General features: G+C 50.8%; 1 protein-coding gene across 1 annotated transcript; it reads right to left on the bottom strand.

The window, feature by feature from the left end:
- Window positions 1-4,400: 4,400 nt before the first annotated feature.
- Window positions 4,401-7,033, bottom strand: LOC142023129 (C-C motif chemokine 3-like). The gene is made up of 3 exons (XM_075013758.1): window positions 6,864-7,033; window positions 6,584-6,698; window positions 4,401-4,852 (listed from the first exon to the last, which is right to left on the bottom strand). Exons 1-3 carry the CDS (start codon window positions 6,931-6,933, stop codon window positions 4,765-4,767), a joined length of 273 nt encoding a protein of 90 aa, XP_074869859.1. The 5' UTR covers window positions 6,934-7,033; the 3' UTR covers window positions 4,401-4,764.
- Window positions 7,034-22,390: the final 15,357 nt, after the last annotated feature.

Here is a 22,390-nt window from a genome sequence, read left to right as displayed (position 1 = left end):
GAGAGAGTCCAGTGGAGGTCAACAAAAGTGATTAAAGAGCTGGAGCACATGACCTATGAGGAGAGGCTGAGGGATTTGGGCTTATTTAGTCAACAGAAGAAAAGTCTGAGGGGTATTTGATAGCAGCCTTCAACTTCCTGAAGGGGGGGCTCTAAAGAGGATGGAGAGAGGCTGTTCTCAGTCATGACAGAGGACAGAACAAGATCTGAAGTGGGTCTTCCCCATGAAAGCTCATCACCTAATAAATTATTTTGTTAGTCCCTAAAGTGCTACGTGACTGCTTTTTCGTTTTGTGAAGACACAGACTCACACGGCTACTTCTCTGTAAATGGTCTCAAGTTGCAGTGGGGGGAGGTCTAGGTTAGGTAATAGGAAAAACTATTTCCCCAGGAGGGAGGTGAAGCACTGGAATGTGTTACCTAGAGAGGTGGTGGAATCTCCATCCCTAGAGGTTTTTAAGTCCCAGCTTGACAAAGCCCTGGCTGGGATGATTTAGTTGGGGTTGGTCCTGCTTGGGGCAGGGAGCTGGACTCAATGACCTCCTGAGGTCCCTTCCAGCCCCAGGATTCTGTGGGCTCCCATGAGTGGGGAGCCCCAAGCTGGGGAGGGCAGAGCAGAGTGTGTGAAGAACAGCCTGCAGCTGTGGTTGGAACAAGTGACCTGAGCAGGACAGGATCTGAGGTCATGGGGCTGTGTGCATGTGGACCACTCTGAGCTGGCCACAGAAGGAAGCTGCTCACCCCAAGCAAGTTTCAACATGGCCAGATAAGAGCAAAGTTACCACATAGCAACGGAAAGCTCCCTCCTGAGTTCAGGAGTGGGCCCTGTATGTAAAGGGGCCTCTGATCCAGCAGAGATCTCCTGGCAGCTGGCTCATCCTTGGGAATGAAGGAAATCCCACTGGTGCACTGGGGGAGAGGGTCACAGAATCACAGGACCGGAAGGGATCTCGAGTGGTCATCCAGTCCCTTCCCCTGCCCTCAGGGCAGGACCCAGCACCACAGACCGCCCCGACAGGTCTTCGTCTAACCTGCTCTTAAACATCCCACGACTGAAATTCCACAACCTGCCAAGGCGAAGTGCTTGCTTAGCCTGCCTGGCCGGGGTATCACTTCAGCTGGATAAGGAGGGGCAGCAGCCCCCTTCCCCAAGAACCTTTAGGGGGCTGTGCTCCTGGGTGCTCTCAAGCCCCTGTAGCTGAGCTTTCAGAGAACTGCACTGTTATCAGTGTCTGTGGTGCTTGATGGGGGGCTGTTACCCCAACTCTGTGCCTTGCCTGCAGGTGACCAGAGCATCTGGCCCAGCAGGACAGGGTGGTGGGACACCCCAGGCAGGGAGGTGGGCTCAGTCGTATGATCAGCCCATCAGATGACAGTCCCAAGGGGATCTCTGTGAACCAACCCATCCCAGTGTCTAGCCAGGGAGTAGCCATCCTTTGAGCCTGGGCCAACAGACTCAGACAAGTGAGGTTCAAGCTAACCCCACCCCCACTCCTTGGCATCAGAGCCCAGGGCTCCAGTGTCCACACCAGCCCCAGGCCAAGTCTGTTAAGCCGGCTCCCATACTCGCTGCACAGACATATCCGTAAGGGCCAGGACACCTGAGGCCAGCCCTCCCCCTTCAATCAGCTGCACCTATGCCAGAATCAGCTGGACCTGGTAAGGGGCAAACCGATCCACTTGGGAAGGAACCACAGTGAGTAAATTGGGTTCTGGTGCCGGTCCCATAGGTTGGTCTGGAAGGACTCCGAGGAAGCAGCTGGGAGCCAGGCTCTGTCCTAAGGAGAGATTTACAGATACCCCAGAAGGTCCTGGCAATGGAACCAGGAGCGGTGCCAACAGGGAAGGAAGAACCTGCCATGTCTGTGGGCATCTCTTACCTGGGAAGGGATTGCCTTTTAGCCAGTGACTTGGCAAGACACCTGAGCCTCAGGGCTGGCTGGTCTGGGAGAGAGAAACTTCCACTGGGGAGAAATTAAGCCATAAAGCAGCCAGAGCTGTGGGGCAGGTACCACCAGTATACCCCCACTGACACGCTCACAGAAGGTAGGTTCTTGCAGGACCTTTCACGAGAGAAGCAGCCAACACTGAAATGCAACAGAACCTCTCGTACCTAGGAAAGGGACCGTGACCGTGTTTTGCAGCATGCCAGGGCCACGTTTCAAGATACGAGAGGTTCCGCTGTGTTCCAGGGAGTTTGGCAGAAAGAGAAACGGCTGCACCACATGCTATCTCCTTGTCTGATGCAAGGGCCTACCCTAGGCCTAAGGCTGATTTCATTCACGCTGGTGCAAATCCAGCGTAACGCCAGTGAGGTCAGTGCAGCCATCCTGGATTTAAACGGGCGAGTGAGAATGCTGGGCCTGATTTGCTTTGTGCAATTCTTCCCGTCCTTTCAGCTTCTCTCCTGGGGAGCAGTTGCTTTGCATGGACAGCGGTTTTTCCAATGGCTTTGTGGCAGCTGTGGGGATGCAGGGTGTTGCTTTCCTAATAGCAAAAATTGTTTTGTGTATTATATCGCCCCGGGAAGGGAGGGTTTGTAGCGGTCTGATGTAGGCGAGACTCGTGTAAACAGAGAGGAAGCGGATGTGGATTCAGGGTGAAGAGAAAGCGATGGAGTAATTGAGAGCGAGTGTGGAGCAAGCCCCTTCTGCGATAAGCATGGTGAGGTCACGGTTGCATGAGTAAGGGTGGAGGAAATCAGTACATTAAAAGATAACATAGGAGCTGGGGGTCACCAAGTGAAAGGAAAGGGCAGCGGGTTTAAAACTAACAGGAAGTTTTCCCTCACGTAGCACGTGGTCGGCCTGTGGAACTCCTGGCCAGAAGAGTTTGTGAAGACCAGGACATGAACAGGCTTCAAAAAAGAACTAGAAATTAGGCCCGTCAGTGGCTGTTAACCAGGCTGGGCAGGAACGGTGTCCACGGCCTCTGTTTGTCAGAGGCTGGAAAGGGATGACAGGAGAGGGATCGCTCAATGATTCCCTCTTCGGTTCTCTCCCTCCGGGGCATCTGGCAGTGGCCCATTGGCCATTGTTGGAAGACAGGATACTGGGCTAGGTGGAGTTTTGGTCTGACTCATTCTAGCCATTCTTATTAAAAGTAGACTCAAAGAAAGTGTGTAACAGTGTGTTGGTGCAAGAGTGAGTCAGGGAGGGGTGAGTATCACATAGCCATGTGTTCTGGTTGTTAATGTGTGGGGTCCTGGTACATTTTACAAGCGTGGGTATCATAACCCCCATTTCACAGATAGGAAAACCAAGGCAGAAAGGAGGGAAGTGACATGCCTAAGACAAACTGGCCAGAAACAGAGACATGGTCTCCTGCCTCCAGAATCCAGCTGCCATCACTAGACAATGCTGCTGCCTCTCACCTGCTCCACCAGAGGAGGTGGGCAAATCCATAGCTGCTCCTTTCTGGGTGTAGGCAGTGAGAGAACACAAGGCAAGGCTGGGAGTAGCGTTCCTGTAAGTTGGGTGCTCAGAGGAAATTCCAGTGCTGCAGAGCTGATTGGCAGAGCCCCCCACACAGGTTTGTGTTCTTCCAGGTGGTGCCCATTCACACTTGTCTTGGTGTACGCAACAAAATTTATTCTCCACATGGATGGAGAAAATCCGCCCAAGGGCAGGAAAGCTTAGAGGCTGGGAGCGTGGGAGGCACTGAGGAGCATGCAGGGCTGAGTGGCTCATGCAGGGCACATGTGTGTGCGTACCATGGCAGCTGTGTGCCTGATCACAACTGGCCCCTGCAGAGAGATGGGCAAGTAAAACAAGCTGTCTTCACTGGGCATTGAAGGAACCAGCCCCTAGCAGCAGGCCCCTGCACAGAGGACTGGGGAAAGGGAGGTCTCTACAGGACTACAGGAAGGGAAAATATTTCGTGTGGCTCCTTGGGCAGTGGCTGTGTCTCACACACACACACACACACACGACTTCCCCACTCCGGACTCCCCTCCTCACCCTGAGCTCATGCCCTGACTGCAATCTCTGCTAACCCCGAGCCAGCCTCAGCTCAGGGTAGGAGACGTAACCCTTTCTGCTCCCCGCATATGATAGCAGCCCCATCGCAATGTCTGTGACTTGCGTGTGCGTGATGGACAGGAGGGTGGCCGGGTGGGAAGATGCACCTCAGACAAGGCATGCAGGAGTAGACGCTGTCGATGTAAACATGGGTAAGGGCTGCTCTGAACTTTGCTGTTAGCAGGGCCAAATTTTCCCCAAACATTGGTGGCGCTGAGCTGGTAGGTTTTGGCCCTCGTCTGTTCCCAGTGAGACAGGAGGGCACAGGGGTCTGACAATGTTTCTGGGGCTGGAGATCATTCCAGTCAGGGCTCACATTACGGAAAAAGCAGAGTATTTCTACACAAAACATTTTATTTTACAAAATTATCGTTCTACCCGATCCCTGGTCACCGCCGAAAACTACAGCAGAGAACCAGCCGCACACAACAGCCTGGTGGCTGTGTGTCAGGGACGTGACCCCCCACGAGGGCATCCCATAAATAATAAATATGACTTCCAGTACAAACAAATGTGGTCCCTTTTCAACCGCCAGCGGGCGTCAGCTTTTTAACGATTGGATTCGTAGTAGCATCCTCGCGTGTGTCAGCAGGACCAAACTCTTATGATGTCTGTCCGTAGATAGCCAGCGCTTTAGGGCAGAAACTGCCTGTTTGTTCCATGTTATAGCACCTGCACGACAGGGCTGCAAGGTGCCAGCATAAGATTCGCAAGAAATAGGGATAATTCTCCCTTCCCTGCTCTGCTCACATCCGAGCTAGGGTGGTGACATGGAGCTGGACCCAGGACTTGCTGGGGTCGGCACAGACAGCCCGGCCTTTCTTCGTAATAAACCTACGGGGTAGAACAGAGACTGGTTAGAACATGGGGGGGGTGCTCCCCCGGAGGGGTGTGAAGAAATTCGGGGGGGGGGACGCGTGAGGTGACCCAGCCCCCCATCATTGCCCCTACCAGAAAAAAGCTCTGGCCTTTGCTTTGCTGGCCCCATTTCACATGGGTGACCCGGCAGGGCTGCTACAATAAGGAGGCAGCTGGCAAAGATCCACATGGAGCTGGCTGCCTCCTGCAAAGGTGAGTGAGTGTGGGTTGGGGAGGATGGGGTTAGATGGGGCAGGGGGGTGTCTGACTTAGGTGGGGGAATGGGGTAAGAATGGGGTGGAGGTGCCTGGCTTTGTGGGACGGGAGGGGCTCAGGTGGGCGGCTCGTGGGGCTCGGGTGGCTGGCCGGCTTGCGGGACTCACAGGGCTTGGGCAGCTGGCCCCAGCCTTGTAAGGCTCAGGCAGCTTTGGCTGGGGCCTGGCCCCAGCAGTGCAGGGCTTGGGTGGCTTGGGCTGGCAAGCAAGCGGCTGGTTCTGGCAACCTGGGGTTTGGGCAGGTGGCTAGGGCAGCTGGCCCACGGCTGGGGCAGGCGGCTGGTCCCAGCAGCACAGAGCTCGGGCATCCAGCAGGCCCAGCAGCTGCCAGGCGGTCAGGTGGCTGACCCCAGCAGTGCAGAACTCAGACGGGCGGCTCTGGCAGCACAGGTCTCAGGTGGGCAGGTGGCTGGCACAGTGCTCGGGCACTGGACAGCTGGGGCTGCACCAGGCACCCACAACAGGACAAGAAAAACTATTTGTGCTCATTTTTAATTTCCAATAACATTTTATATCAAGTTTTTGTGTTTATTTTAAATCCCAAACTGAAGGTTTTGTTAAGGGGGTTGGATGATGGTAAAGAAGAAGTCGGGCGGGACGTGAGGGTTTCTCAAAAATCAAAAGGGGGGCAGGAGGCCGTAAAGTTTGAGAACCACTGGGTTAGAGGGAGAAAAACACGGTGTCTCTCCCCTGACCTGCCCAGAGCCGCCCACATGCAGATCCCAGGAAAGCCAGTCTGTTCTGTCCTGCTCCTGAAGGAGCCTCCATCCCAAACGGGTGCAGGACTAGGTCACCTGGGCTGCCCCTCCCCACCCCGCATTCAGCTGCCAGCTCTACCTTTTAAAGCCTGCCTAAAGCTTCCCTCCTGCAGCCTCGTTTCCTGCTTGTCCCCCGACTCCCCTACCCCAAGAGGTGACAAGGTCCCACGGCAGGACCCTAGAGAAGGAGCCGGGGAAGCCTGTTCTCCAGGCTGCAGCTACTCGGCTCTCACCACTAGGGCTAGTGCAGTGGACTTGCAAGTAACCGAGAATCTATGGGACTTCAGGCCTCTGATCCCCAGATGTCCTCATGCTGGGACCCAGAAGCAGCAGCCCCATAGCCTGCTGCCAATCACCAACAACACTTCTATAGCGGGTCAGAATCCTGCAGCTGGCCCAGGTGGTGGGGCTAAAACACCTTCCACCATGCAGACATTGGGGCCGGAGCCCTGGCTCTGGGACCCACCTGCCGTTCAGAGTCCTTGTGCTTGGGCCACGCCCAAAAGTCCACCTCCTAGTCTTACAGCCCCATGGCTGAGCCCCGCCAGCCCCAGTCAGCTCAGGTATAGACACAGAGCAAACGATGCCCCGGCAGTGCAGGACTCAGATTGAGATGGGGGCTGTCTGCACCCTGGCTGAGGGCCCTTCTCCAGGCGTCGAGCATCTGTACTTACACGACAGCAGCCAGGGAGCACTTGCTACTGGTCTCATAGTAACCCACCACTGTTTTGCGTGGGATCGGGCGGGCCGTGTGGCTGAAGCAGCAGAAGGACGGGGTGTCCAATCCCACTGAAAGATGGAAACAGACACGGTGAATTCCAAAGCAGGGGAAAGGCTGGAGCAGCCTGGAGGGCTGGGGGGACAAGTGGCACCCCCAGCAGTAATGGTCTCAGGCTTGCCCCCGCCAACCCATCCATTTCAGAGAGGACTGTTTCAGAGCGCAGCCGGACTCACCTGGAGCAGAGAAGACCACGGAGCAGAAGAGAGCGCTGGCAAGGACAGCGAAGGCAGCCGCAGAGACCATCGTGTTGCTATTGGGAGAAAACAAGCAGAGCCAGACCAGAGACCCCCACGCTCCAGCTGTGTCACTGAGCAGCGAGAGTCTCCTCACCTTTTATAGGGAATTCTGGAGGCCGAGCAGCCCCGAGCGGAATTTCCAGAGCGGAGGTCCCTGCATGAGCTATGGGGGTGGAACTAAAAGGGAACTTGGAGCCAAATCTCAGGAATCCATAATAAGTGCAAGGCTGAGCATGCCAAGTGCTTACTCAGTGTGTTTCTTCCACGCTATCAGACCTAAAGGAAAACAGGAAAGTGTCGGGAAATCACATGTATTTCTCTCTCCAAACAAAGAGGACTTTCCCTGCAAATTGTGCAAGGCTGAAAAAAACGAAAGCATCTGGCCTATGCTGCTTCTGTGCTGAGCCAGCCCTTGATCTGAAGAACAGACCAAGAGTGAGTGTGGGAGGCGGGCGCAGGAGCTATGGCAGATGCCTCTGCCCTGGGATGATCGACCACAGCTGGCTTCGCAGGCACCTTGCCAAACTGCCTGAACACAGCTGTGATGGGGTTTTACTCCTCATATGACACTCAATGGTTTCACTTTGGTTTCAGCGCCTTTACTCCCTGGAGTCAGGCCAGCAGGACTTTGTCCCAGATGCAAGATCAGGCTGGTAAAAGCAGACATTAAGCCACAAAGGAGTGCATGTTACAGCTCATAGAATCATACACTCCTAAGGCTGGAAGGGACCTCAGGAGGTCACTGGGTCCAGCCCCCTGCCCAAATCAGTATAAATCCCAACTAAATCACCCCAGCCAGGGCTTTGTCAAGCTGGGACTTACAATCCTCTAGGGATGGAGATCCCACCACCTCTCTTGGTAATTCATTCCAGTGCTTCACCAGCTCCTGGGGAAATAGTTTTTCCCAATATCCAACCTACACCTCTCCCTCTGTAACTTCAGACCACCCCTGTCTGCCAGGCTGCTGAGGATATGAGCTGTTACCTGGGCCATAACCATGTGTGTGTTTCTTACTCAAACTGTTGTGCAGGTGCGTTTAGCTACAGAGTTCCCCAGTTCAGCTCTAGGTGTGTTGAAAACAGCAGCTCTCTCCCAGGAGAGGAAAGTTAAATGGTAACCCAGTTAATACCTTAGGCAAGAGAGAGAGGGTACCACCCTCTGCCCCTGGCCTCCAACAGAGCTTCATTCCACCCAAGAAGAAATAGGTGACACCTATGCCTGGCTTCATGGGTCTGCAGCTGTTGGACTACTTGACTTTAAACCCTTGTACCCCAAGTGGAGCATAGGTCATCTACAAGCCTCCTCCACTTCTCTCTGGCTTGGGACAAAACTTCTAGCTGACCCCAGGACTATCCCAGTTGCTGTCCTTCAGCCTCAGTAGGTCTCCCTCTTTTGGGCTTTGCTTTCGGGTTCCATTTGAGAGCTTGGCTGGACTAAGACCTTGACCCAACAAAGCAGTTCCTTTGTCCCCAGTGTATCAGCAAGATGGGACCATAGTCCAATCCCCTGTCTTCAGCAGCAGCCAGGGCCAGCAACTTCAAGAGAAGGTGCACAAAATCCACAGTGGAAGGCCAGGGGATAATTTGCCCCCAGCTATGGATTGCTTTGTGCCTTGGAGCAGGAGGGGTAAAATCCCTTCCTAACTCTTGGACTGCAAGGCCAGAAGACACAGTTGTGATCCTCTAGTCTAATAATCTCTGGCATAGCCCAGGCCAGAGACCTGCCTCTGAACAACTCCTGGGGCAGAGATTTCCGGAACATATCCAGGTTTGATTTAAAATTGTCCCCGACCCCTGGTAAATTGTTCTAATGTTAATCATTGTCACCTTCTCTCCAGTCGGAATAGGGCTGGCTTTATCTTCAAGCCACTGGCCCGTGTCAGACCTTTCCCTGATAGGCTGAAGACCCCAATGTGAAATATTGGGTCCCCCTGTAGATACTTACTGTGATCAACTCACCACTTAACCTTCTCTTTCTGTTAGCTGAAAAGACTGAGTTCCTTGCATCTATTACTGTCAGGAAGGTTTTCCACTCCTTTAATCAGCTGCTCCATTATTTTGCCCAGCATCAAAGTCAGGCTGACAGGCCTATAATTAACCAAGTCATCCAAGTGTTTACAGATGTGCTGGAATAATGGTTATAGTGAAAATACTAGGAGCATTGTACCAATACGGCTGTGTCTACACGTGCACGCTACTTCGAAGTAGCGGCACTAACTTCGAAATAGCACCCGTCGCGGCTACACACGTCGGGCGCTATTTCGAAGTTAACTTCGACGTTAGGCGGCAAGACGTCGAAGTCGCTAACCTCATGAGGGGATCGGAATAGCGCCCTACTTCGACGTTCAACGTCGAAGTAGGGACCGTGTAGACAATCCGCGTCCCGCAACGTCAAAATTGTGGGGTCCTCCATGGCAGCCATCAGCTGGGGGGTTGAGAGACGCTGTCTCTCCAGCCCGTGCGGGGCTCTATGGTCACCGTGGGCAGCAGCCTTTAGCCCAGGGCTTCTGGCTGCTGCTGCTGCAGCGGGGGATTCATGCTGCATGCACAGGGTCTGCAACTCGTTGTCGGCTCTGTGGATCTTGTGCTGTTTAGTGCAAGTGTGTCTGGGAGGGGCCCTTTAAGGGAGCGGCTGGCTGTTGAGTCCGCCCGGTGACCCTGTCTGCAGCTGTGCCTGGCACCCTTATTTCGATGTGTGCTACTGTGGCGTGTAGACGTTCCCTCGCAGCGCCTATTTCGATGTGGTGCTGCGCAACGTCGATGTTGAACATCGACGTTGCCAGCCCTGGAGGACGTGTAGATGTTATTCATCGAAATAGCCTATTTCGATGTCGCCACATCGAAATAGGCTACTTCGATGTAGGCTTCACGTGTAGACGTAGCCTACGTAAATCTTATATATAATGGAAATCGCCCCCATCACCCTGGTTCCAGCACCCATGCTTGTTTGTGCTTTTTAAAAATTGGCATATTAGCTTTCTTTTAGTCTCCACCAGTGCTCCAGTGAGTTCCTCAGCTAGCTCCTTTATAACTCTTGAATGCAAGTTAACTTGACCTGATGATTTTAAAATGCCTGACTTGTGTTCATTGCTTATTTATTGTTATTGGTCTTTGGCATTGTGTTCCTCAATGGTAGATACAACCTACCCCCCATGCTTCAAACAGCCGCGGGAAGGAAGGGCTAAATTCATTCTAGACGACATTAGAGCAATCAGTGTAAGAGATTTTGGTCACACTCCCTCAGCTGACAATATAAAGCTCAAGTCTGCAAAAAGAGCAGCAGTTGCTGAAACAAAGTCACTAAAGAACAGTGCTGAGCTCGAGAAGGATGGATTTACTTTGGTGGGTTTATACCAGGCCTTGCTGAAGTCTTGGCATGACTAGAAGATCAGCTAAAGAAGGAATCTGTGTTCCATTGGCATCCTGGTGAGACTCTGTTTATGAACGATCTCTGCTCCAGTATGAACTCATTTGCATACTGTGACGTAAATAAAAAAGTGGTGGCATTTAAGTCAAGACATAAGAACTTCATGAAACCAGATTCCGTACACCCAAGGAAATAAATTATGCACAGCTCCAAAAGGAGGGCTCAGCCCATGGTTCAGCTATGGCTTCCTCTTCCAGCCCATGTGTGCGTAGAAGAAAACTGACCTCTTTGCAGACAATCAGAACAAAACTCATTGCTGGAGCACCACCACGGGTACAAAGAAAGAAGTTGTGGCTGCGGAAATATAATGTGGTGGTTAAACACAGGTTAGAGGATAGTTTTACTCAACAGGGTCTCACAGTGCCTTTAACCACAGCGCATGGCCCAGGAAGAAACCAAGGTGGCAACAATCCTTATGTAAGTTATCAGAGGGGAAGCCGTGTTAGTCTGTATCCGCACCAACAATGAGAAGTCCTGTGGCACCTCGTAGACTAACAGATTTACTGGAGCATCAGCTTTCGTGGCCAAAGACAAAGCAGGTCTTTGCCCACCAAAGCTGATGCTCCAAAAAAATCTGTTAGTCTATGAGGTGCTACAGGACTTTACGTTGTGTTTGCAGTAGGTTAGCTATTTATCAGTATAAAACAGTTAGAAATCCTTATTGTCAAAGCCAATGCCGTTCCCTTCACAATGTAAGCGTATCACCAATAAAGTGGGTACCCCAACAACTCTTTGTCTAACCTCTTCTTAAAAATCTCCAGTGTTGGGGATTCTACAATCTCCCTTGGAAGCTTGGTCCAGACCTTAACTTCCCCTAGAGTTAGAAAGCTCCCTCCTTCCACCCCAATACCTAACCTAACTCCCCCGTGCTGGGGATTAAGCCCATTACCACTTGAGCTGCCTTCAGGGGACACAGAGAACAGTTGACTGCTGTCTTCTGTATGACAGCCCTTCATTTCTGAAGGCCGCTACTGGACGTCCTGGGGTGTGGGGGTCCCCAGGCCCTGCCCCCCATCTGCAGTTAAATATGGCTGTCATTCAGCAGGGAGAACACGTGGGTTATTAGCTGACATGGACACAGCGTAGAACACAGCAGCCAGTAGCAGTCAGTACAATCTGTCTTGGGATGAGGGGCCCAGAGGGGGCCCAGAGCCAGGCCCTGCCCCCCTTCCTCCCTCTGCCCCTCTCCAGCTGCCCAGTTCCAATTCAAACCAGCCAGGCCCCTCCTCCCGCCTTTGTCCAGGTTCCCAGGGAAGAAAGGTGTCACCTGGCTGCCTAGGTTACAAAGAGCCTGGGGCCCCATTGTCAACATGTGAGAAGTCATCACATTGAAATGCCCATTAGCACTATGTACTGATGCTGTGCCTAGGGAAACTGAGGCACCCACCTGGTGTTATTACAGGGCATCAGGATACACGTGCAACCGAACCGGGTGAAAAAAATCCTCACACACCCCACTTCATCACATTGGTCTTCCCTCAGGCTTGTTTTTGTGATACTAAACCTACTTGGGTTTTTCAGCCTTTCCACATAGGTCCAGTTTTCCAAACTTTTTCTCCTCCCCATCTTAGGTCTGACACACTGGTAAATTCACCCAGCAAAATATTAGCCTTTTTACAACAGTTAGCTCACGTTCAAGTCATGATCCATTATAACCTCGAGATCCTTTTCAGCAATACTGATATTCCCCCTTTTGTCATTGTGCTTTTTCCTTTTTCCCTCCCCAAGTGTAGCACTTTGCATTTGCCTTTGTTGAATTTTATGTTCTTCGCTTGGAGAGCTGCCCTGAAATTGTCAAGGTCTTTTTTGAACTCTAACCCTGTCCCAGCCTTCACCTCTCCATGTAGGTGCTCATATTCCATGATCAAGACTTCTCTTAATCTTCTCATTCCTGGAGGAAGGGGCACGTTATAACTTTAACCCCACCCTGCCCTAGATTGGGATGTTTTGTGGGATGGGAGAACAAAAAGGAAGAGTGAGAAATAATTTAAAAGAGAAAGTGTGTCTTGAGGCAACGTGTCCGGATTCTGTGGAGGACAGGCTCAAGAGGTAGCCCCTGACCACAGAGTGCCCTGTGGTGGTGGTGGTGGTTGTCCTCAGAACACTTAGGTGGCTTGGAGGGGAGATGTCTCCTGAGGGAGCAGGTTGTGTCTTTTGGTCTTTGCACACTAACAATATAAAGAAACCACATGTGCCTCAGTAGGCCCCATTCCCAAGGAGCCATCCAGCCCACCAAGCCAAACTACAAGTACTCTTCTGAGCTTCTAAAATACAGGACATGGTGTGCGCCGCTCCAGGGCTCGTGTGCTATTTGAAGGGACATGGCCCTATTCCTCTGCACTGTCGTGGGCTGGAGAGATTTGTTCCCAGAAGTTTTCTGTCCTTCCTTAAGACCCCACCTAGGTCTAGGTCTAGGGATGGGTTAGCAGGGTGGCTTCCTGGCTTGGTCCTTTTACCAGGGGCGCAGGACTCCTGAGTCATGGTTGTTCTATACTGATGGGCTGGCCATTTTTACTTCATTTGGCCAATGGTGGGGTTGGCTGTTTTTTAGGGCTGTTCCTGTCCCCGCCTACTGCCAGCTAGTTTAGCTTCAGCAAAGGGAAAGGGATCAGCTTATGCAAGGCCCAATGGTGGAGGAACATGCTGTGAACAGAGCTGCTAACGGACAGAGTTAGCCTGGGAAGCATCAGAGAGGAACTCTGGTGGGTGATGTTCTTCAGTGCTACCAAAGCTGTATATGGACCTTCAGAGCCAAGTACTACACCTCATCCTGCAGATGGCATGACCCTCCTGAGAGAGAAGAGCAGCATCAGCCATAGGTGGAGAGAGCATTTCAGCAACCTTCTCAACAGGCCCTCCATTGTCAACCCTGAAGCCCTAGACCAGATCCCTCAGCAACCCACCATAGACAGTCTTGGCCTGCCCCCTGAAATGGAAGAGGTCAAAAAGACAATAAGCCAGACCAGCTCCAGCAAAGCCCCTGGGATGGATGGTATCCCTGCTGAAATTTTCAAGGCAGCAGGACCAGTGTCACTTGAAGCCTTTCACAGCATTCTGCCCAGCATCTGAGAAGAGGAAGACGTGCCCAAAGACTTCAGAGATGCCACAAGCATCTCGCTCTTCAAGAACAAGGGCAACAAAGCTGACTGTAGACATTACGAGGGCATCTCCCTTCTCCCTGCTTCTGGGAAGATCTTGGTTCGAGTCATCCTCGACTATCTGATCACCAGCAGCTCAGAGGGGAACCTACCAAAGGCACAGTGTGGTTTCTGTCCAGGCCGCAGCACCATTGACATGATCTTTGCTGTTCATCAGGTCCGGGAAAACTGCATAGGGCAGAACTTGGATCAATACGCCCTCTTTATAAACCTGGCCAAGGCGTTAGAAAGTTGGATCTTTTTTTAGCCTCGCACCCTGAGGAGACTGACAGGCTATTGGCAGCACAGAAGCTGCCGATGCAGAGCCTGCACACCTAACAGGATTTCTATTCAAGCTGCCCAAAGGGCTGACTTCTCAGCCTCTCGTTGACATACATTTAACTCATATGTCCCCCATACATTTGGGAGAAAAGTTGTCTTTGATAAAGATCCACCCTCCAACCCTATAAGGATGGGTGCAGAGCAGCCACAAGCCATGTCCCTAAGAATCCCAGCGAGTCGTCAAGCAAAACCAGTGAAAGCCAGGCTTGATGTTCCTGTTATTGCCAAAATGAAAAAAAAGTGGATTTAATATAAATAAGGCCATTAGAACATCTGTAGTCATTGTGAAGAAGCAAAGCAGTGGGTGGAGGGGATGTGGAACGCACAACCGTGTCTGTGCCAGCGAGCACAGAGAAGTGTGAAAACCACGCGTCAGCGCTCAAACCGTGCCATGATGCTGGTGTGAACCAGAGTGGTGCAAATGAGCTTCACAACAGGATGTGAGCTGAGCGAGGGGTGGGGGAAGGGGCTCCAGCCCATTCTGGCCTCGGAAAGAAGAGAAGGCTCATTTGCCTCCACAGCAGGGTCATTGTGGACCACAAGTTCCAAATGAGTCAACAGCGCAACATCAATGCAAAAAAAGCAAACATGATTCCGGGATGCATTAACAGGAGCGTTGAGAGCAAGACCGGAGATGTCGTTCTTCTGTTTTACTCTACGCTCATTAGGCCCCAATTGGAGTATTGTGTCCAGTTCTGGGCCCCACATTTTAGGAAAGAGGTGGAGAAAATGGAGAGGGTCCAGAGAAGAGCAACTAGAAAACACGACCTATGAGAGAAGATTAAAAGAACTGGGTTTGTTTAGTTTAGAAAAGAGAAGACTGAGAGGGGACATGATAGCAGCTTCCAAGTACCTAATGGGTGTTACAAGGAGGAGGGAGAGAAATTATTCTCCTTGGCCTCGGACGATAGGACAAGAAGCAATGGGCTTAAATTGTATCAAGGGAGGTTTAGGTTGGACATTAGGAAAAACTTCCTAACTGTCAGGGTGGTTAAATACTGGAATAAATTGCCCAGGGAGGTTGTGGAATCTCCATCATTGGATAGTAACACGTGGTTTGAACCGGGATGGGAATTTTCTGAGTCACTATAGGGGCTCGTCTGCATACTTGGCTCAGTCTAATTCTTGACCTTCCCCCCCACCCCTCCACTCTCTGATTTGCTCACCTTGATTATCTTTTTCTGATTTGTCCTCCTTGCTTACTGTTTTTGGTTCTCCGTACCTTAAATATTGAGTCTGTTCTGGTCTGGCTATGGTCTGAAGAAGTGGGTCTGTCCCACAAAAGCTCAGCACCTAATAAATTATTTTGTTAGTCTTTAAAGTGCTACTTGACTGCTTTTTGTTTCCATCATTGGAGATATTTAAGAACAGGTTTGGTAAATATCTAACAGGGTTGATCTACATGGTGCTTGGCCTGGCTGTGAGGGCAGAGGGCTGGACTCGATGACCTCTTGCAGTTCCTTCTAGTTCTAGAGTTCCAGGATTCTAGGATTTGGTGTGATGGGACTTAAAGTGGATTAAAGCTACCAGGAGAGGCTGGGAGCTTTCCTCTAGCTCCAGAACATCCCCGGGTTGTGTAAAGGGGGCCCCAGATCAGAGGTGGAGTCACTACTCTTAGGGCAAAACTTTCCTGCTTGGCAACTTCTTGTTCCATTGGTGGAGACCATGGCCCTGAGTGGCCTAATGAGGGCCAAGGAGCTGAGGAAATGCTCTCATAAAGTTTGATCCTCAGACCCAATCTAGTCCCACTCAGGACAAGATGAAGATGACTTTAAATGGCCTTTATATGCCCCAAGCAAGGTCAGCTCCCACCAGCTGGCAATGGCTATGGCCACTGTAGTACAACACTGGGTCTCAGAGGTGCTCCACTGCTCCTAGGCATCTTAGGTACTTGCCTGCCCCCCATCTGAGCACCTTACAATCATCTGGGTGTTGTCACCTCCAACCCATGAGGCAGCTCAACACTGAGATGCCCATTACATAGATGGGAACTGATGCACGGAAAGGCCAAGTGACTTGGACAAGGTCGTCCAGACAGCGTGTGACAGAGCAGAAAAGTGACCCAAGCTGGCCCCACTATCCCAGGGTCACTCTTTCATGTGGCAAGCTCCCCTTGGCACAGATGGCCACTGAAGGCTGGAACTGGGCCCAGGAAATCCCTATGAGGTCATGGGAGCCTTGATCAGGATGAGGCTCCTGCTGTGCTGCCAGAGCTGCCTGAAGGCCATTTTCGGGCCCTGCAATGGGGCGTGGTCCAAGCCCCTCAGAGAAAGGCAGGTTGGGCCACCTGAGGACATGAAGCCAGGCTGTGGTGTGCCAGGGAAGTGCAGGCCTAGAGCCTGCGACCCACGTGGGACTGTCTGGTGGGTTTCTTTCCTGTGTTTCTTTCCTCCTGAGTCTTGAATGGGGCAAACTCCTGAGGACCCCAGCCAAGGAGTTCCAACCCTCTCTGTGTGGCGAGCCACCGGGACCCCACAACAAGATGCCGGTATGGGACCCAGTCACGCCAGGGGATGCGCGGTAGAGGGACTAAACCCATGACACTGCCCTTCACAGCTGTCAACGTAGGGCTTGTCTATTCATAAAGCTTCTGCAGTACTTCAGCAAAGACACTATCTGCAGCTCTCTGGTCGGCGCAGGTACCTCACCTACCAGACAGGTGGTAGCTAGGTCCCCAGGGGAATTCCCCCCTGGGTCTAGCACAGGTCTGAGGCAGAGGTTAGGTTGTGCAGCGGCATCTCTCAGGCGTGTAAATTCCTAGTGCCCTACGTCCGCCGCCTGCTCCTCGTGAAGTCAGTGGCAGAAGTGGTGTACGTTTTTCATCAAGAGCTTTTTGACTAAAAAGGGCTTTTCAGACAGTGAGACTATTGGGCCGAAAACGTTCATCCAGTTCAACAAATTTCAATTTTTGGTCGAAAGGAAATTTTGGGGGCGGTTTTCGTTTGTTAGTTTTGCCTCCCTCTCCCACCGGAAGAAAGGAGGGGAGGGGCAAATAGTTATTTCGTAAACTGAAAGTTTTCCAAATGGTTCTTTTGCTCTGTGTCTACAACTACTGAAAAGAAAAGAAAAGAAAAGAAAAGAAAAGAAAACGGGGAGTGGTTTTGGCCATATTCAATGGCTATAAATCCCACTGCTCTCAGTGGAAATAGGTTTGAGTCTTTGGGCCTTGACTGAAAAAAATACTTTTGCAGACACACTTGTCATGACATGTGTGACAAAGGCAGGCGGGTGAGGATTTTATCCCCCTGGTTAGGGTGCATGTGTTTCCCACTGTCCCGTAGTAAACCTCAGTTTCCTAGCTGCAGCATCAGTGCCTAGTGCTGAGGGGAGTTTCTGCATGACAGCTTCTCACACATAGGCAACGGCCCTCCATGGCCTTTGTGACCTCTGAGGAACAGGGAGCAGTCAATTACAATAGCTCCAGCCCATCTCAACTTCTGTTCCCCACACGTGGACCGTTCGGCCACCCTTGCCGCCATCGAGGAGACATCAAACCTGGACGTAACTTTCCTTCCACGGACTCTCTCTGTGTAATGGAAAGGGAGCAAAGGCTATTGCCAAACTGGAAACCTGACTTCCCCTTTTAAGAACTACCCAGCTCTCCTTCTTAGCTGCAGCTTTAATAAAAAGTGCAAGGGACGTTTGCCATGGCCCTGGGCGGGCTGAGTCTATCCAACCCTGAACCTTGTGTAACTCTGTTTAGTGCTGGGCAGAGGCTGTCATGGGATTTTTCACCATTCAGTCCCATATAAACCACCCCCATCAACACAGCTGGCCTCGGACATATCTCGGGGCAGAGTCAATTGCAGAATTCAGAGAATTTTTTGACTTTTTCCCCTTCACAGCACTTCCCATTCCCTTGCCCTGAAACCTGCTATAAATAACAAGCGATCTCACATCCTTTCTCATCAGCTTCTTCAATGTGCTCAGCTCAGTGGAAGACATGAAAAACTTCCCCTTTTTCAGCCAGTCCCTTTTATCATAGGAAACTTGTGGGGTTTTGCTCTTTATTTTAGGGTTTGGAGAATACCAACCAGCAGTATTCTGGTGCCTCGTCCCTGCATGCAAATCAGGCATGACCAGAGTGAGAGGATTGCAGGGGGACCATGGGGGAAAAAAAAGGAAAATATAAATAAAAATGATCATGGGAAAGAAGTTTTAAATACACTGCAAAGTTACAATGCATTATTCTTACATTAAATATCTTCCAATAACGGTCTTAACTGATGTCCAAAAATTGATGTTGTGGTTTCCTTTTCCATGAAGTGTAAACAGCAGCTAGAATTGGCTTTCAGGGGGTCTGTAAACAGTTTGCAGAGTTACTGGGGGTCCATGAATGGTTTGGGAGGGACTGAGGGTCTGCGCTAGTGAAAAGGTTGGGAACCACTGTTCTATCCGACTGCATTAAACCCATCATCATCCTTCCTCTCTTCTAAGCATGAGGCACCCACTACCTCACTTGCGAGACTGTAGCAGAACCTTTTTGTGCTGTAACTCAGCTTTTGACATGATTTTCATTCTCAACGGCTACTTTCTGTTTCCATTTGACTCCCATTTCCAGGAGTGCCAAACTCAGGCATTCAAGGATTATGAGTCAGTCCTAATGGGTCCTTTGTCTTTGCCGGAGCCTCTAGGGTACAGTCCCTTCACCACTTCCATCTTTTCCTTGTAACCATGAGGGCTAGAAATGTACTTTTTATATTAAAAAAAAAATGGAGCTGAGATTCTTACAATTTCTAAATGAAAACTGTCAAAGTTAGCACCCCCTCCTGCTCACTCGTAGCCTGTGCCACAAGTAGAATGGGTAAAGAGTGAGATGAATTATTTGCAATTCTTTTGGTGACCTCTGCTTGTGACATTGAGTTGATTGTCCCTTGAATCATTTTCTGCTTGCTATTTTTGCTACGAAAATCAGAGCTTTGCAAATAGCAGGTTTTCTCGTCCCTGGCTGTTCCAAGAAGAATCAGTTTAAGTCAAAGAAACCCAAAGTTCCCTGCAAATCAAAAGATCTGGTGAAATTTCAGTTGGGGTTGAACTAAATTCCTTCGTTAACATATTTTGAACCTTTTTTTCTAAAAGCAACAAAAAAGACAAGGTCACTTCTCAAAAACACCCAACTGTGGTGGCGGTGACAGCTGGGCCCCCCCCAGCAACTTCTGGACCAGCGTTTGGGAACCTGCTGCCAGTGTGAAGAGGTGGGTTTCACTGCCTGATGTGGAGACTTCCAGGTGGGTCTCCTACACCCCAGTCACTGGAGAGCGCCTCTTCCCCACCTCTCTGTTTTAGCTGCATCTGGCCAAACGAGCGACACGTGGCATACAGATGAAGGTCTGTGTCCATCCCTGACTCCATGATGCAGTCACACAGTCTGTAATATTTGCTCCATTCTCACACTACGGAAGCTCCAAGGTGCGGGGTGGTCTATGCCCAGCAGTCTTTGGGGTCAAACTGGCTATACACATTGCGATTGTTTCCTCTCCTATCTCAGTTAAGGAAAATCCTCTGATTCTCACAGGTGGCAAAATAGACCTGAACGTAGGCCTAGTAGGGGTCAGGATCGCAAGACCGTTTCCTGAGCATATGTCTACATTACGCAGAAGATAAACCTAGGCTGGTTTGGGCCCCCAGTATAAAAAGGATGTGGATGTGCTGGAGCAGGTTCAGCAGAGGGCAACAAAAACAATTAAGGGGCTGGAGCACAAGAACTACGAGGAGAGGCTGAGGGATCTGGGCTTGTTTAGTTTACAGAAGAGAAGAGTGAGGGGTGATTTAATAGCAGCCTTCAACTTCCTGAAGGGGAGCTCTAAAGAGGAGGGCGAGAAACTGTTCTCAGTGGTGACAGATGGCAGAACAGAACAAGGAGCAATGGTCTGAAGTTACAGAGGGAGAGGTGTAGGTTAGATATTCAGAAAAACTATTTCACCAGGAGGGTGGTGAAGCACTGGAATGTGTTACCTAGAGAGGTGGTGGAATCTCCATCCCTCAAGGTTTTTAAGTCCCGGCTGGACAAGGTCGTGCCTAGGATGACTTAGTGGGGGTTGATCCTGCTTGAAGCAGGGGGCTGGACTCCTGAGGTCCCTTCCAGCCCTATGATTCTGTGGTTTGACCTTCCAGGATTCAGTTTTGCGCGCCTGGTAGGGACATGAGAAATCAGACTGTCTGGGGTTGGCAGTTGACCGCCTACACAAGGAGTAAAGGAGGAGTTTCTCCCATCAAACTCTCTCTGTGAGTACATCCAGGTAAGCTCATAGCAGATACGTCAATTCTAGCTACACAATTGCCAAAGCTCGAATTGTGTATCTACAAGTGACTTTGATGTCTAGTGCAAACCTGGTCTGAGTCGTGGCTGTCCCTTCACGTTTCTGCTCTCAGCATTAAGGCAACATGAGATCAGATCCCCACCGCACTGGAAATTCCATCGTCTCGCCCTGCACTCCACCCGCAGAGCCCCAGAAAAAGACAAATTGCCTGAGTCAACAATACTACTCAGGCACATAAAAAAAAACTACTCAACCTCAGCTCCACTTTTGACCAAAGTTCCCTCTAATCTTTTCCATCTGTGTGGCAATTTTTACCTCTCATTGGGTGGAATAAATTTTGTTAGGGGCACCAAGGGGTGTGTGGATGTGCACCACCACTGGAAAGAAAACTGAGCTGTGGCCACTGCTAATCAGCTGGGCAGCATTTGAATTTCTCCTGGGAGGCCACACAAGTGCCTCGATAACTGGGATCACTGCCTGTGACTAATATAAATTGTGTTTCCTGAACATGAAAGAGGTGAATCACACCTCGTTTGAAAAAACAGAATTATCATTCATCTAAGCAGATTTTGCCCTACAGAAAACCCACCATAAGGAGTTGGAAGCAGTACAATTTTTGCGGGGCTGGCTGGGGAGAATGGCTGTGGAACAATCTCCTTCCCCCAGTGAGTTAGAGAAATATTGATTCACGAAAGACTTATTTTATAAATTCTAGATGTACATAAAGATGAGGATGCGAGATTGTTGCAGGGGAAGGCTAAGATCTCTGACAATATATTGCCTAATTAATACACATGGACCCTATAAAGATCATCCACATTGTTCAACTAATTTCAAAAATTAATTAACATCAGGCTAGAATCAGTCATCACCGCATGGGGTTTCAGTGAGGCGTTGCTATCTCTTTTAGGTAAGTCAGCCTGGCCCCGGCGTACACAATCACAGGCTGGAAACACTTTTAAAATCAGCTATAGAAGAACTGGGGATAAAAGATGTTGGGTTGTAGCAGAATCCAACAAGGAAAGATTTTCCTTTTTTCTGCTCATTAACAGATTTCACCCTGCATTCTATGAATCTGCTGGGACTAGCTGCCCACCCACCAGCTGTCTGAGCCCCATGCTGCTGGGGCCAGCTGCCTGCCCACCAACTGCCCAAGCCCCTTGCTTCCAGTGGCCAGCCTCTTGCCTACCAGCCTGAGCCACCCAAGCTCCATGAACCCTGCAAGCCAGCTGCCTGAGCCCCCAACGCCAGGCACCACCAGCCTCCCACTCTCACTCCATCCCTCTCCCCCAAGCCAGGCACCCCCTGCCTCCCATCTAACCCCTTCCTCCTCTCTTTCCCCTCCCCTCCCCAACCCACACTCACCCACCTTGGCAGGAAGCAGCTAGCTCCACGTGGGTTTTCGCTGGCTGCCTGCTTCTTATAGTGGCTACACCAGGTCACCCACGTAAAATGGCAAAGGCTGAGAGCTGGAAGCAAAGGCCAGCTCTTTCTTTGGGTGGGGAGAATGATGGGGGGGCTGGGTTGCCTCATGCCCCCCCCACATTTCTTCACACACACCCCCCAGTTTGGGAAACCATGTTCTACAGTTAGAGCTAACACCAGCTGCCACTCAGGTAATGCTACAGAGGACACTCGGGCTTTATGTACGTGGTCTAAAAGCCGCTCCATAAGACAGTAAACCTCACCTGTAGGTGCACACACACCTGGCCAGCAAGTTCGAGTTAAACGCCAACAGCCTGAAAAGAAACGGGAAGAGGATCTAGGCCAATTACTTTCTGCTGAGCAACGAAAATACAGTTTGGCCAGTGCCCTGAACTACTCCTGGGACATCTGGTCAGGATTAATCATAGAATCATAGAACACTAGGACTGGAGGGGACCTCGAGAGGCCATCGAGTCCAGCCCCCTGCCCCAATGGCAGGACCAAGTACTATCTAAACCATCCATGATAGACATATGAGGACTGCACCCCTCTTGCACAGCGCCAAACAGTAACAGAGAGGGAGCTGTGCTAGTCTATACACTATCAAAACAAAAAGCAGTCAAGTAGCACTTTGAAGACTAGCAAAATAGTTTATTAGGTGAGCTTTCGTGGGACAGACCCACTTCTTCAGACCATAGCCAGACCAGAACAGACCAAACAGGTGTGCCGGAGTCAGACAGATGTTGGTGCTGTGTTCAGCTGGTGGGAACGTTCCCTGGCCTGTGGCTTGGGCAGAACTAAACTGCTGTTTGTGTGTTTGTTTTATCAACTACAATCGTGTTACAAGCTAAAAACATGATTTTAACTCGAACAG

The sequence above is a fragment of the Carettochelys insculpta genome, chromosome 19, assembly GCF_033958435.1.
Source record: "Carettochelys insculpta isolate YL-2023 chromosome 19, ASM3395843v1, whole genome shotgun sequence".
Taxonomy (NCBI): Eukaryota; Metazoa; Chordata; order Testudines; family Carettochelyidae; genus Carettochelys; species Carettochelys insculpta.
The sequence above is the reverse complement of the archived record's forward strand: the minus strand, read 5'-3'. Positions and strand labels throughout refer to the sequence as shown.